At 36.8% G+C, this 15,402-nt stretch overlaps 2 protein-coding genes across 4 annotated transcripts; both read left to right on the forward strand.

Annotated features, from left to right (window-relative positions):
• Nucleotides 1-2,349: 2,349 nt before the first annotated feature.
• On the forward strand, nucleotides 2,350-5,817 carry LOC121773881 (N-carbamoylputrescine amidase-like). Of its 3 annotated transcripts, none has more exons than XM_042170804.1 (8): nucleotides 2,350-2,456; nucleotides 3,003-3,094; nucleotides 3,203-3,354; nucleotides 3,435-3,481; nucleotides 3,597-3,630; nucleotides 3,869-4,035; nucleotides 5,317-5,414; nucleotides 5,464-5,817. In XM_042170804.1, the coding sequence occupies exons 1-8, from the start codon at nucleotides 2,382-2,384 to the stop codon at nucleotides 5,594-5,596; spliced, it is 798 nt and encodes a 265-aa protein (XP_042026738.1). In that variant the 5' UTR covers nucleotides 2,350-2,381; the 3' UTR covers nucleotides 5,597-5,817. The 3 variants fall into 3 exon arrangements, with proteins under 3 accessions (XP_042026738.1, XP_042026736.1, XP_042026737.1); XM_042170802.1 differs by having other exon boundaries at nucleotides 5,317-5,413; nucleotides 5,508-5,817; XM_042170803.1 differs by having other exon boundaries at nucleotides 5,317-5,413; nucleotides 5,523-5,817.
• A 6,980-nt stretch (nucleotides 5,818-12,797) lies between these two features.
• On the forward strand, nucleotides 12,798-15,365 carry LOC121774694 (inosine-5'-monophosphate dehydrogenase-like). Its single transcript, XM_042171558.1, has 3 exons — nucleotides 12,798-13,912; nucleotides 14,014-14,193; nucleotides 14,939-15,365. Exons 1-3 carry the CDS (start codon nucleotides 12,905-12,907, stop codon nucleotides 15,266-15,268), a joined length of 1,518 nt encoding a protein of 505 aa, XP_042027492.1. The 5' UTR covers nucleotides 12,798-12,904; the 3' UTR covers nucleotides 15,269-15,365.
• The last annotated feature ends 37 nt before the right edge of the window (nucleotides 15,366-15,402 follow it).

Raw genomic sequence — 15,402 nt, forward strand, 5'->3', positions numbered from 1 at the left:
TCATTTGACTCGGCACAGATTTTAAGAAATGTAATTGCTGAAAGTAAGTTGAAAAAATTAGTGGCACGTGGATCCTACTTTTATATAGTTTTATAATAATATGTGAGTGAAATGAGTTAGTCGAATATGGTCCACTGTCAAAAATGGTAAAAGTGAAATGTGATAAATTTTAGGAACAAACGAAAAGATAAATAGGTGACAAGTTCAGGGATATAACGAGTAGTATTATTTTTTGTCACTCTTACTCTATTCACTTTCTACTCTATTTTCTCAAATTTTTACTTTATTCTCTCTACTTTATTCACTATCTATTCTATTTTCTCAAATATTTACTTTATTCTCTCTACTTTATTCACTTTCTACTTTAATGTCTCATTTTTTTACTTTATTCTCTCTGCTTTATTCATTTTCTACTTTATTGTCAAAAAAATATTCTCTCACTTTTTTATATATCTATCTATTTATCTACTTAGCACACTAAATATCAATCTGTTAAACTCTGTGCCAAAAAATTCCGCCTCAACCATGAGAGTATTTCTTTCAAATGTTAAAATCTTAAATAATAAGAGTATCACAAATAGATTAGTGTTTATTTTAAATGTTAAAAGATCTAAGATAATTCAATTCAATAAGATATGTACTCTCTTCGTTCCTTGTTAAATGATGCATTTATTTTGATACGGAGATTAAGAATAGTGTATTAAATGGAAAGTAAATAAGGTAAAAAGAGTAAATTAAGAGAGATGAATAGAGAATAAAGTAATAAAGTGGATTATTTTTTGTCAAAAATTGAAATGACTCAATTATGTTGGAACTTTTCCAAACTTGAAAAATGACTATATTAATTATGATGTGAAATTTATGATAACATAAGTTTGATACTACTAATTTATAAATTTTAAAAATAAATACATTGAGGTGAATAAATGCAAATATGGTGTTGTGTGATACTAATAGTTAAAAACAAATACTCTATAATACATTTAAAAGAAATGAGCACATTAGATTAAAGTATAAAATTTGTTTCGACATGGATTTTAATGTATAATTGGAAAAGTAAGAGAGAGATAGAAAGAAAAAGTTTTTAAAGTATTATTAGTAGAAAATGGGTGCAGCTCATTAGAGAGAGAAGTTTTCAAAATTAGAAAGTTCATACTTTTCAGAGCATTAGCAATGGAGGGCTGATAGGAGGGCCTTCCCCATCGGCCTCCATCGCCCCACCACTGCGACGGAAGAGTCGTCGATCACCTTCCTCCCATATGGCCGATACATCCTACAGGGTCGTCGATCGGCCCTCCATTGTGGTGAGAGGGCCGACGATCGGCCCTATGAATTTTTTTTGCTGAAACAGAAAGAGAGAGAGAGAGAGAAGAAAACGTGGGAGGAAGAAGAAAAAAAACGGCGCAGGTTGAGAAATGAGGAAGATTAAGAAAACGGAACCCTAATTTATATTTAAACTATAATTAGTGGGCCAATAATTTTATTGAATAAATGGATTATAAATTAGTGGGCCAATAATTTTATTAAATTAATGGAGTATAAATTAGAGATGGCCTAATTTAGATTTTTATTTAATTAATTAATAAGTTGTCACATATTTGAGATAAATGAAAATTAGCGTATTATTTTTTTTTGCATTTAAATTTATTTAATTTGATAACATATTAAATATACAAGTGCTACAAATTTAAAACAAAATAAATGATGATGTGGAAATGAAATGAAAAGGGAAGGGCCCTACGGGAGGGCCCTTTTATTGTGGGAAGATAGGCCCTCTCAAAAATTGATGATGTGGAAATAATAAAAAAAGAAGGGCCATATGTGAGGGCCATTCCATTGCTAATGCTCTCAGGGACATGAATAGACTAAAAAAAGAAATAATTCATACTTTCAGGGACGGAGAGAGTACGATATAAATATATTCTAAGTATATCCCTAAAATGCATTATCTAAAACCATGTGCTTAGTAAAATTACCATCAAATTAACTAATTTAACAAAAAAATACTCCCTATGTTCATGAAAAATAGTACTATTATTTGTCATTTATGGATATTCACAAAAAATAGTCTCATTTCTAAAAATGAAAATTTTTTCTCTTATTTTATCCATTTTTTTTCTTCTCCTTTTTACTCCATTTACTTTTTATCCATATATCTTTTACTTTATTTACTTTTTTTCATCCATATATCTTTTACTTTATTTATTTTTTTCCATTTTTATCTCTTATTTTATTTAAAGAGTATATTTTTGTCTCTTATTTTATTTACGGAATACTCCCTCCATTCTCTTATAATTGAGTTATTTTTCCATTTCGGAAAGTTTCCTAGTATATCTTAAGCAACGCACATTTGCCAGAAAGTTTTGGCATTTTATTGTAGAATGAACCAGAATACTTTTGGATGCAGGTTGGTTAGAGCAGCTCATAAGAAGGGGGCTAATATTATTCTGATACTGGTTTGTACTCTTTAATGAAGAGATTTAATTCCTTGAAACCATTGTAATCTCCATATGCCTTTCAGGTTGCTTTTGCTATAGTTTGTTTCGTGTTTTCTTGGATTTATTGGCTACCAAAATTATTTTCATACTCTTACTCTAGAATTTAGGCTATTTTATGGGAATGGAATATTTTGGAAGTGTCTTATGTAATCAGTGATCTTCACTTTCTTGACTTTTAATCCCACATGCAGATAACTTCTTTCTTGTTAGTTTTCTAGTGTCTGCAGACCCTGCACAATTTAGCTATAGAAGACAGCTCGAAAGCTAGTCAAGATTATTAGTTGCTTTGGTGGCTAGGATATTTTTTTTTATAAACTTTTTCCTTACTTAGTGCCTTGTCTTCAATCGTTGCCTTTTTTATTGAATTAGGAGAAACATTACCCTAAATTTGTATTTTACTCAGATCATCACAGGGTGTTTTCTACATCAACAACATTATGTCTCTTTCTGTGCCTATCTACTCGTATTATTTTTTGAGTTGTGCTTATGACATTGCACCTTCAGGAGTTATTTGAAGGTTATTACTTTTGTCAAGCACAAAACGAAGACTTCTTTCATCGAGCTAAACCTTGTAAAGAGCACCCGACTATACTGAGGTACAAATTTTCTACTCAAGAATCTTGAATATATATCACTAAATTGACCAAGATACTTTTGGATATTGCCTTAAAGCAGTATGCGTCTCTAAGGCTTGTGGAATTCAGGATGCAGAAACTGGCAAAAGAATTGGGAGTAGTAATACCAGTTAGCTTTTTCGAGGATGCAAACAATGCACATTATAATTCAGTAGTTGTGATTGATGCTGATGGGACAGATCTTGGACTATACAGGAAATCCCACATTCCAGATGGGCCAGGTTTGTTGAGTTTGATTGACTCATCCAAGATTGTATTTCCGGCAGAAGGGTTTCATTATGGATGATTATGCTTTGTCCAGGTTACCAGGAGAAGTTTTATTTCAACCCAGGCGACACTGGTTTTAAGGTTAGGACTTAGGACCATTGAGTTGAATGATCAGTCTGATGCTTATCTTTATCAAAACTATACTTGTGGTACTGTTGCTGATTGCTTCAAACCTTGGTGATCTAAATGTCAACAGACCTTCCAAACTACATTCGCGAAGATTGGAGTTGGTAAGATGTCTTTACATCTAGCTCACCATCCTTCATTGTTTAATTTTGTTTCAAGACCAGAGATTATTTAATATTTGAAATTACCACAAGAACAACAATAGCATAGAGTCTCCTCCGCTCCTGAACTTCTAATTTTCTGTAGTCTAGCTTATGCGAACTGGTAAATACTAGTGATAGAGTGCAAAGCAGCTTGCAACCCTTCAGCGAGAGCTGATGGTTACTTCTTGTTACTTGCAAGGTATTTGCTGGGATCAGTGGTTTCCAGAGGCTGCTCGAGCCATGGTTCTTCTAGGTGCAGAAATAGTGTTTTATCCTACCGCCATTGGTTATGAACCTCAAGATGATGGCCTAGATACTCGAAATCACTGGAAACGGGTGATGCAGGGCCATGCTGGAGCTAATTTGGTGAGTTTCTTAGAGCAGCACCAGTGTTGTCAAAATGTCGTTCGGGTCGCTCGGGTCGCCCGGGTCGAGACCATCACCGCCCCAACATGGGTGGGTTGATCGAGATACAGGGTCGCTGTTGGGTCGCCTGGGTCGCCTGGGTCGCCTAGGTCGCCTAGGTCGCCCTAAACACATGCTATCTCTGATTTTCTCAAATCTCTCACATGTTTTCTGACTATCTCAATCATGATTCTCTATATATATGCATGCACCACATCAAACTTTTCAAACCTACTTTCTACACCTTAGAATTCGGCCTCTTCACTCCTAAACAAATAAACAATTCAAAGATCTTTTGCTGCCACCCTTCATATATTCCTTTGTTTTGATATTTTCAGACAATGGTTTCAATTATTTATTGTGTTATGACTTTTGAACTGTTTTGATATTTTGATCATTTCTATTTTCCACTTTATCTCTATTCACATGAATTGCATCTACATTTATATTAGTTGATATATTATAAATATTAGAGCAATATATTTATTTTATTTAATATTAAAAGGCAAAAAAATTAGCCTAGATTTGTGGGTCTCTCGACCCCGTCGACTCGTCGACCCGCGACCCAAATTTTCACCTCATCGACCCGGTGCGCCCCGCGACCCTAACAACACTGAGTAGCACCATCTTTAGATGAAAAGATTTTGAGCATCTTATAAATTGTTGTTCTGTTTAGGCATAAGATATGCTCTATGACAAATGCCGTATTGCAAGCACGGTTTCTTATTAACCGTGCATCAGATCATAATTACTTTTGATCCCATGACCTCCGTGCTTTATTCTCCTTTACCCTAATGGTGGGTATGTAGGACACATGGTGCTCTCTCTTTCCTTAGTCTTTGGATATAGGTTTGCCTCCTTTGGCTGCAACTTGTTCACAAAGAGGTTCTTTTCTTGTTTAAAACTCATTAGTGCAAAGGTTTAGTTCCTTTGATTGCTTGCAGTTTATGGCAAAAAAAATTTATGTAAAAATTGTCAATGCACTCCCATGTCCAATATGCTAGAAGCCATATGTTTATACCCTAAAATATACTAGTTGTTATCTGAGGAAATCAGCATTGCCCTTGTTCCTCCGTAAAGCTAGTGTGTAAGTCTTGATGGAGGAAGGAGGAATCAAACTCTTTCAGCAGCCTGGCCCTTTTTTTAATTTCAAATCCTGTCCTTTGAATATGTATTATCCAATCGCAATTATTGGTAGCTTTTGCTTTCACATTTAACCTCATATGCCCTTTATACATTCAGGTACCTTTAGTTGCATCAAACCGCATCAGTAAGGAAATCATAGATACTGAACATGGCAAGAGTGAGATCACATTCTATGGGAATTCGTTTATAGCAGGTTAGTCTTTTGCCATATTGATCAAAATTTTCAGTTTAACACCTTTTACTCCCCACTGGAGAATTGATTGCTAATGCTGATGATAAAAATGAAGCAATTCTTGTTGCAGAATTTGATCTGGACAAGATCAAATCCAAGAGACATAGTTGGGGGATATTTCACAATCGACGCCCAGATTTATAAAAAGGTTCTTCTGACCTTGGATGGCAGTAACATTTCCCTCTGATTCCATAGAAACTTTGGCCTTGCTTACAAAGATTTATGATTTCTTTGTTTGATCCCCTTAGCTTTCTTGGGATGATATCCAGCCAATCGAGAACCATCGTCGTTTCAATAATGTGACCCTTTTCAGTTATTCAATTTGCATACTTAGTTCGATGAAAATATGCTCTTTTGGTTGTGAATCGTGGTATTAGTGGATTAGTGCATGCTTTGGAGTTTGTTAATGAGAAAATGCAGTTGTTCAGCTTTATAAACTGATTGAGTGACAATTACAGTAAAGTATTATACTATTATTCAAGTCTCATAAATTGATTAAACAGCATAGTTTTAGTCTGCTAGCGAATTATACGTAGTATTTCTACCTGTATTAATTTGATGACTTAGAAAATTGAGATATCCCATGTTCTCATATAAATGACAATGTTTATGATTTTGATGATGTGGATATCTCAAATTTCCGAGTAATTAAGATATATACGGGTCGAAATGCCACGCGGCTGGAAACTGGACTTGACAAGTACATAGAGGAAGCTTAGAGAATGTACGAATTGAGGTCCGAGTTAAAGTCAGGTGAAGGAGGAGAAGAAGAAGAGTTGAAGTGTACAGAAAATGAAAGAGGAAACAGTATAAACAGAAGAAGCAAAAATGCAGGTTTGTGTTGTGTTCTCTCTGCTATGAAGTAGCAACATTTTATGAATTATTAGAGCTGTCTTATTTGCATGATGGAAAAAAAGGAGGCGGCATTGACATTGATGCAAACAAGACTTAATTAGCTGGTGCCTACCTATGGTGTTGTTGTTATTTGCAGGTGCCGTGGATGGTCTCGATGTCGTTCTCCTCCTCCTCGTCGGAGTGAACGACGTGCACCTTGAGCTGCCCGTTCTCACAGCACGCGTGCAGGAACTCCTGCGTGAGATTTTCATCTCCGTCGGAATAAACCTCTCATTCTGCCTTATGGGCTGCAAGCACCTCTTCCTGATGCAAGATATGGGCGGCGGAAACCCCCCGCAGTTCCTCCTCGCAGGACTTCTCATCTCCTCCTCGTCCGACGACGACAGGGAGGACGTGGGGGAGAGCGTAAAGAGCGTGGAGGAGGAGGGATTGTGTTGATTTAGCTGACCAAATATCTCTGTGAAAGAGTGGTGATGGGGATTGTTGTCTCCTGCAGCAGCTTTCATGGATTGGATGTGTTTCCATGATGGATTTTCAGGCAATGGCATCTCAAGCAACTGCTGTAGGCCGCCGCATGTTGCCCTTGCATTTACTTTTTCTGGGCTATAATCTAGAGATTGATGGTGGTGTTTTGGTGGTAGTGTGAAGCTTTTCCCGACCCGTTAAAGAATAATGAGAAATGGGAAAAGGGGTGAAATATGACTAAATTCTGGTGAGCCTTTTGTGGTATGAGCATGGAAGGAGAGATGTGTTGATGAAGTCAAATATTGGCACTTTAAATGCGGGCTGCCTCTCATTTCTATGTTTATCCCACATCAGATCAGATTAACCTAACCCACTTCACTTTTGATTCTTCATATTTTTATCCAAATCATGCCACCGTAATTCATGTTAATAGTATCACTAACCCTGTAAAAATAAAGTGTAAATTGTCGATTTTGTTCCATCGTTTTGACTATTTATCTGAAAATGGCCCATCGTTAGGTAATTACTTATCTTTTAGTATCCATTGTTTCATTCTAAAGAATAAAATGTCCTACAAAGTACATCTAGCAATCGAAATATCAACATAACAATTGAAATTACATGGTGATTTTGGATAATCAACGTATAATTTGGGTAACTGACGTGTAAGTTTGGCTGTTACGTTGATATTCCGATCGTAAGAAATGTATTGTAGGTTTATTCCAAAAAATGAAACAATGTTGTAATTGGTAATTACCTAAAGGGTGGAATATTTTTGGATAAACGTATTAAAACGACGGGATAAATTCAATGTTTTACCCAAAAGTAAATAGATACAAACGCTTGTGTTGTGCATACAAAAAGATTGAGAATAGCTCAAACTAAGTTGCACGATGCATTAGACCATTAGCAGTGGGGCGCGCGCGCCACATCATCAGTTTGTTATTTGAATATTTAAATAACTATAAAAATTAGGAAAAAACTTCATTTCATTTATAAAAATTAATACATTACAATACGAATTAAAAAAAGACGCAAACTCGGCGACGATGGTTACGGGCCCACACATCTTCAACCATGTTGTTCATGAGCTGAGCATGATCTTGTTGGTTGCGCATTGAGACCTATCTAGCTAGAACCTCATTGAAGCCCAACGGTATTCCTCTAGCGGGTGGCTCGGTCGACGTGTTGGACGAGCTAGATGCACTGTCATCTTCATTCCAATCGGTGATGCTTCCGCATTAATTCTCGACTATCATGTTGTGCATGATTATGCACGCATAAATGACATCGGCGATGACTTCCTTGAACTAGAAACGAGCCGGCCCTTTCACAATTGCCCACCGCGCTTGGAGCACACCAAATGCCCGCTCGACATCCTTCCTCGCTGACTCCTGCTTGTGCGCAAATAAAACCCTCTTCTCACCAATTGGGCAGCTGATCGTCTTCACAAAAACAGGCCACCGTAGGTAGATGTCATCGGCCAAGTAGTACCCCATGTGGTATTGGCGCTTGTTGGCAGTGAACTCGATGACCGGTCCGTTGCCGCTACATTGCTCGGTGAAGAGGGTGGATGAGTTGAGGACATTAATGTCGTTGTTCGACCCGGCTACGCCGAAGTAAGCATGCCAGATCCAGAGCCGATAGTCAGCGACGGCTTCGAGGATCATCGTCGAGTGGCTGCCCTTGTAACCACTAGTGAATTGGCCTCTCCACGCCATCGGACAATTCTTCCACTGCCAGTGCATACAATCGATGCTCCCTAGCATCCCAGGAAAGCCGTGCACCGTCTCGTGCATCTTCATCAGGCCCTGGCAATCTGTGGCAGTCGGTTTGAGCATATATGTGTCGTCGTAGGCCTCCACAACCCCCCTACAAAAGCTTTTCAGGCACTCGCAGCCTGTTGTTTCCCCGACATGGAGGTATTCGTCGAATATGTCCGCCGTGGTGCCGTAGGCCAACTGACGGATTGCAGCCGTGCACTTTTGCAATGGTGTAAGGCCGGGTTTGCCGATGCCGTCTTCCCGATACGTGAAGTATTCATCACGTGACGACAACGTCCGAACAATGCTGAGAAAAAAGTAACGCGGCATTCTAAACCGGCGGCGGAAAACAGTCGGTCCCCACCGTGGTCGATCGGCAAAATAGTCTTCAACCAGACGTTGGTGAGCTGCCGCGTGGTCGCGTGGGACATACGTCCGACGTCGAATAGGCCTATGGACCTGCTCGGCCGCCACCGCTGCTGCCGTCGCCGCCTCAAAGCATTCCGCCATGGCCTCTTCAACGGCTGTATCTAAGGCTTCAGATGTCGAAGTACTTGACTCCGAGGAACTATAACTATTGGTGTCGTCGCCGTGGTTCATTTTGGTATGCGAGAGAGGTAGAATCGTGAGAGATGAGCGAAATGAGAGATGCGATATGTTCGTATGAAAAGTGAATGAGAAACGAGGTTTAAATAGAAAAATAAAAAACGCGTGTCATCGTCCTCGACCATCGTCCGCCGATCCCACAGTGGGGCGGACGATGGCGCGGACGATAGGCCATCGTCCGCGCCATACGCCGCAGACGATCTATCAGGCGTGTGCTTCGTCCGCGCCCTAGGGCAGACACCCACAATGGTGCTATCGTCCGCGTCCGAGGACAATGGATGCCATCGGGCGCCCCATTGTGGGTGCTCTTATTGGATGGTACTACAAAACAATCAAAACATGCCATCTTCTCGAAATTGCAATGGGCCTCAAAAATTTAACTTCATAGAACTGCAAGTCATTAGATGAATTCAATATTAATGCACGAAGCATTACTTTCTGTCTCATAAAATGGCCTCGTCCATTGAATATTATTTCATCTTGTAAAAATATGAGACATTAGAGAAAAACATATATAATTTGAACTAAAATTTGATAATTACCCTAAAATTGGTCCAGCCAACCCATTGGTTTTGGCTTACATGACGCAAATAATCCAATCATACATTCTCAAACCACATGTTAGCTTCAAATCCACATTTTTTAAAAATCATCTCTAATTATTTATCTCCAAAAAAAATTCGAATCATGCATAATTACTAAAATTATAAAAACGAAGATTACTCCTAATTGAGAGCAATGAAGATTATAGTATAAAATCTAAAAATATCATTGATTGACTCTACCTCTATTATTTTGCTCTAGATTGCCGCTACTTTTTATTACAACTTCCTTAAATTTATACCTTGCCTTGTGAATTCAAAAAATTGAATAATAATTCAAGAAAATATCCAAAATAAACTCAAACTAATTGCTTCCTCCTTTAATTACATTTCAGTACAGTATATGTCAACAGAAAAAAACATTATAAATTGGAGTTTTCGGAAAAATACTCAACCAGAAAAGTATATCTACAATGAATAAAATTGTCTTGTTGTTTTTATGTGTGCAAGTCTTCTTTGTTCAAGTGGTTGTGGATGGATGTTTTGCCACAACAAAACATCACGTTTATATCCTCAATAATCTCGTTTCAAATTCAACATCACTGAAGATTCATTGTGCATCAAAAGACGACGATCTCGGATATCATACCCTTTCTGCCAATCAAAAATATGAATGGAGCTTTTGTAAAAACTTTTTCTCAACCACATTATTCTTCTGTCATTTCTGGTGGGATTCAAAGGACATAGCTTTTGATGTTTTTGATGAGAAATTCTTTGCACGGTCCACACACGATGCATGGTGGGTAGCAAAGAATGATGGTATTTATTTCAGTGATTATCGGCAACCTTCTCCATTGACAAAAAAATATGATTGGAAAAGTTAAGAAAAAAATGTGATTACTCGAGACTATTGCATATGAATAAAATTTAGTTTTGATTTACTAATATATTTGTCGTGTAATCATTTCAAGAGATGGTATATTGTACTACTACTAGTTTATGCAACGTTAGTGTTACTGTGAAAATGTCATTGCTCTCATGTTTCTTCAATAGCTTAGATTTGGGTAATTTATTAATCCTCGTAAATGGGTTGGGATTAATTTCTGAGCAAGTCAACAAAATAAAAACTGTTGGTTGATAAATTTTGATAAATACTTAAATTATCTCAAAACAGACCAAAAATGCTTGCTCATTTCAATATATTGTATGCAAATTGAATTCAACTTTATTTGAGCACTTTCTGGTACTATTTCACAAATTTTGGATAGTTGTAATTTTCCTAACCCAATCAGACCCTGCTAATATAATTCCACAACACCCCACAGTTTAAACAACCCGACCCGACCCGGCCCAACCCGACTAATTATTTCATAAAATTACACAATTCACCAAAGTTTGTGATATAATTAACTATTTTTGAAATAGAAAAATTAATTGGCCAAAGTTTATAATTTTTCCGGCTATCTTAGAAAATGTGAATGGTTCGGATAAACAGATAATTTTCGTTAAAATCAGGTCGAGTCAGACTTGTTTTGTCAAGTGAATATAACCAAAATTTTAGTCCACAATTCTCATGCATATAGTACTACATAAATATCAAATTGACGTAATTTTTAAAAAGTAGCGACATACTACTATTTATATAATTATAAATAGAGTAAAGGCTAAAATTGGTCATGAACATATGATCATTTTATGTTTTTGGTCATAAACATTATCTTTTGGATTTTTTGGTCCTGAATATATGAAAATTTGATCATTTTGGTCATGGACTAACTATTACGTTAAAAAAATCCATACATTACTTCACTCCATATTCAAAATACATACCTTACTACCAAGAAATTCAAACATTACTAAATCTATAGATGTCAAATAAAGCTTTTACATCATGATTCCACTCCACATTCTTGCCAAAATACATACATTACTTCAACTAATCAGTTAGGATTTAAGAGTAAAGGCCAAAATTAGTCTTGAACATATGACTATTTTACGTTGACCGTTAGTTTTTAATGGAACAGTTAGTCCAGGACCAAAATGATCAAATTTTCATATTTGTAGGACCAAAAAATCCAAAAGATAATGTTTAGGATAAAAAACGTAACCCTAAATGACCATATGTTCAGGACCAATTTTGGTCATTACTCTTGTAAATAATTTTTTCATTTTTACAATTTCCTTAACTAAGTAGAATTTAAATTTTAAATTTATTTAATCGCCCACTATGTTAATTAAGAAAGGGATAATAATTAATAGTGTTTCATTATAAAAAATTATCATTTCGAAAAGTAAATTAAAATAAAAAATACTCCCTCCGTCATAGTTTAAGAGTAAGACTAAGTGGGGTAGTGGAAAGTGAGATCCTTTTGACTTTTTGTATGTTTAAGATTTTGTTTTGTTTTATTTTTATCAACATAATGACATTTGAGTGTAAATTTCATCAATAATGAAGTTAAATTTTATATCTAAATATGGTAAATTTTAAATGAGACTCTTAAACTGGGACAGATGGAAATGTCAAAATAGGACTCTTAAATTGGGACGGAGGGAGTATTCATATATTTATTTTTGGGTATTTTTAAATACTTACTGCAGCCTTTTTTTTTCTTGTCACAAAATGCTCTACTTTTGATTGGACAATTTTCGTGGATTTTTTATAAAAAAATCAAAATTATTTTTATTAAAATTTTAATTTTCAGATATTCGTAACAATATTAAATATGTGTATGTAAGAGGATGATAATAATAAAATAGTTTTTCACCCATTTTCCATACTTTTTTACAAAACGTATGTTAAGTAGTAGTATTAGTAAAATAAGATATTCAGGACAGGAGGAATAATTGAATAGTAGTTTCCAAAATGGTATACTAACTTTTAGCAAAACATTGTTAATTCTCCACTGAAATTATTTAGAGTTTATAAAATAATAATTGGAGATACTCCACTTTTTAATATTTTTATAGTATTAATGGATCCTTTTACTTTATGATGGTGACCTACAGCAAACATCAATAATTCTTAATTGAAATAATTTTAAATTGATAAAATAATTAGTGGAGATACTTTTTATTTTTATATTAACGGATTCCTTTCCTTAAATTAAACAGAAAATCGAAATTTCCCTCCATTTAAACGCCCACCGCCGCCACCATATACACTATCGACGGTAAATCAAAACCCTAAGCTCCGCCGCCGACCACCGCCACTACCGACGGTAATGGACGCTGCTTCTCTAATCGACGATGGATTCCCAGCCACAAGGCTTTTCAATCAGGGATACTCCTACACATACGATGACGTCATCTTCCTCCCTCACTACATCGACTTCCCAACCGACGCCGTTTCTCTCTCCACCAAGCTCAGCCGCCGCGTCGCCCTAGCTACACCCTGCGTCTCGTCTCCGATGGACACAGTCACCGAATCCTCCATGGCCACCGCCATGGCTTCGCTCGGTGGTATTGGTATTGTACACTATAACACTCCCACTGTTAATCAAGCGTCACTCATTCGCCGAGCTAAATCGCATAAAATTCCTTTTAGTTATGAGATTATATTTAAGTCTCCTTCGGATTCAATTTTGTCTGCGGATGATTTCTGCTCTGCTCCCTGCATTTTTGTCACTGAGTCAGGGAGCCAGAGCTCGAAATTTTTAGGTTTTGTGAAGAAATCTGATTGGGATAAATTGTATGATAAGGAAGTTAGGGTTTCTGATTACATGACCAAGTCGTCAGTTACTCTCCCAACTAGTTATAGTTTTGAGGATGTTGCTGGATATTTGGCCAAGGAGAAGAGCGAATTTGTGCCATTGGTGAGGGATAACGGGGAAGGGATGGAAGAAATTGTTAACTTAGTCACTAGTGAAGATGTGGAGAGGATTGGGGGGTTTCCGAAGCTGGGGTTGCCATCACTGGCGCCGGATGGGAGTTTTCTGGTGGGTGCTGCGATAGGGACTCGAGATTCGGATAGAGAGAGGTTGGAGCACTTAGTGAAGGCAGGAGTGAATGTGGTGGTTCTTGATAGCTCTCAAGGAAATTCAATCTATCAGATTGAGATGATAAAGCATGTCAAGAACACGTATCCGGAGCTGGATGTGATTGGTGGGAATGTAGTGACGGCCTATCAGGCGCAGAACTTGATTCAGGCAGGGGTGGATGGACTTAGAGTTGGTATGGGGTCAGGTTCCATTTGCACCACCCAAGAAGTATGTGCGGTTGGGCGTGGACAGGTATTCATAGAATGCATTTGTGTTGTTATCTAATTATAACTTTGTTATCAAAACTATCATTTTTTAATTTGTGAAGTTAATTGGTGTTTTTGAATATTCAGGCAACAGCAGTTTATAAGGTTGCATCGATCGCTGCTGAGAGTTCTGTGCCTGTAATTGCTGATGGTGGAATATCAAACTCAGGACACATTGTGAAAGCTTTGACCTTAGGAGCATCAACTGTGATGATGGGTAGCTTTTTAGCTGGAAGTAATGAAGCTCCTGGTACTTATGAATATCAGGTAAAGCTTAAAACTACTTTAAGTGACTTATTTTAACTTCAAATTTGCAAGTTTTACTGCGAAGTTTCAATTGTGATACAAGGTGCAAAGCAAATATCTCATATACTGTGTTTTTGCATATGGTGATGCATATCATATGGATTATGTAACGTTATGGGGAAGGATTCTCTATTGTGGAGTCATCCATAGCACCTGCTGCTGTGGACAAAATTTCACCTTTTCTTCACTTTTTTCATCTTCCCTCTACTTTTTGCCTGGTATCTACGTGCATAAACAATAGTTGTTCTTGAGTTTATGTACAATCCATCATTTTTATTATTCTAGTGTTCCTATGATAGTTTATTAATTAAACTTATTTATGTGCACCAATATTGTGCAGTGATTGCACTGTTTCTTCATCACTTTTTTTTTTCATTTCCTTATCCTATTTTTGGTATCTGCATTATTAAAAAACAGCTGCTGCATTAATAAAAATAGTTGTTATAGTATTATTGTTTAACATTTTTATTATTGTAGTGTTCACACAACTGAATTTTAATAGTATTAAATTAATTCTACGTGTACTAAAATTGTTTTGTGCTTTATTCACATTCCTTTAAATGGATTATATAAAGTGTAAGGATGGTTTGAGGATATTGTAAACTGATAAGTAGAGAAAGATTGATAGTACGTGTTCCTTATTAATCTGGATGATAATCTTTGTGATTTGTCATTAATTGGAGGTTCTGTTCTCATTTGTGTTTAGGGTGGCCGGAGAGTGAAAAAATACAGAGGTATGGGATCCCTTGAAGCAATGACGAAAGGGAGTGATGCCCGATACTTGGGTGATACAGCAAAGCTGAAAATAGCTCAGGGTGTCGTTGGAGCAGTGGCTGATAAAGGGTCGGTGTTGAAGTTCATACCCTACTCAATGCAAGCTGTGAAACAGGGATTCCAGGATCTTGGCGCCTCCTCTCTGCAGTCGGCTAATGATCTCCTGCGTTCTGGTGTGCTAAGGCTAGAGGTTAGAACTGGGGCCGCGCAAGTTGAAGGCGGGATCCATGGATTGGTCTCGTACAAGAAGAAATCCTTTTAAATTGCCATCGTTTTATCTTTTCCTTTCCAAGATGTTGTAGTATTAAGAATCAAGATACTGCCTTTTTCAATAAATCATCCCATGCCTTGGCTTTCCACTGCTTTCGTTTCCTTGCAATAAATAATGGCAAACAG

The sequence above is a fragment of the Salvia splendens genome, chromosome 17, assembly GCF_004379255.2.
Source record: "Salvia splendens isolate huo1 chromosome 17, SspV2, whole genome shotgun sequence".
In the NCBI taxonomy this organism is placed as follows: domain Eukaryota; kingdom Viridiplantae; phylum Streptophyta; class Magnoliopsida; order Lamiales; family Lamiaceae; genus Salvia; species Salvia splendens.

Bases quoted from the DNA above. Each gene is read 5' to 3' on its own strand.
- LOC121773881 (XM_042170804.1), top strand. From the start codon at position 2,382: ATGAACCAGAATACTTTTGGATGCAGGTTGGTTAGAGCAGCTCATAAG. The intron at 3,355-3,434 runs GTTTGTTGAGTT...TGCTTTGTCCAG, and splicing joins CCACATTCCAGATGGGCCAG to GTTACCAGGAGAAGTTTTAT. The intron at 3,482-3,596 runs GTTAGGACTTAG...AAATGTCAACAG, and splicing joins CAGGCGACACTGGTTTTAAG to ACCTTCCAAACTACATTCGC.
- LOC121774694 (XM_042171558.1), top strand. From the start codon at position 12,905: ATGGACGCTGCTTCTCTAATCGACGATGGATTCCCAGCCACAAGGCTT. The intron at 13,913-14,013 runs GTATTCATAGAA...TTGAATATTCAG, and splicing joins GTGCGGTTGGGCGTGGACAG to GCAACAGCAGTTTATAAGGT. The intron at 14,194-14,938 runs GTAAAGCTTAAA...ATTTGTGTTTAG, and splicing joins CTGGTACTTATGAATATCAG to GGTGGCCGGAGAGTGAAAAA.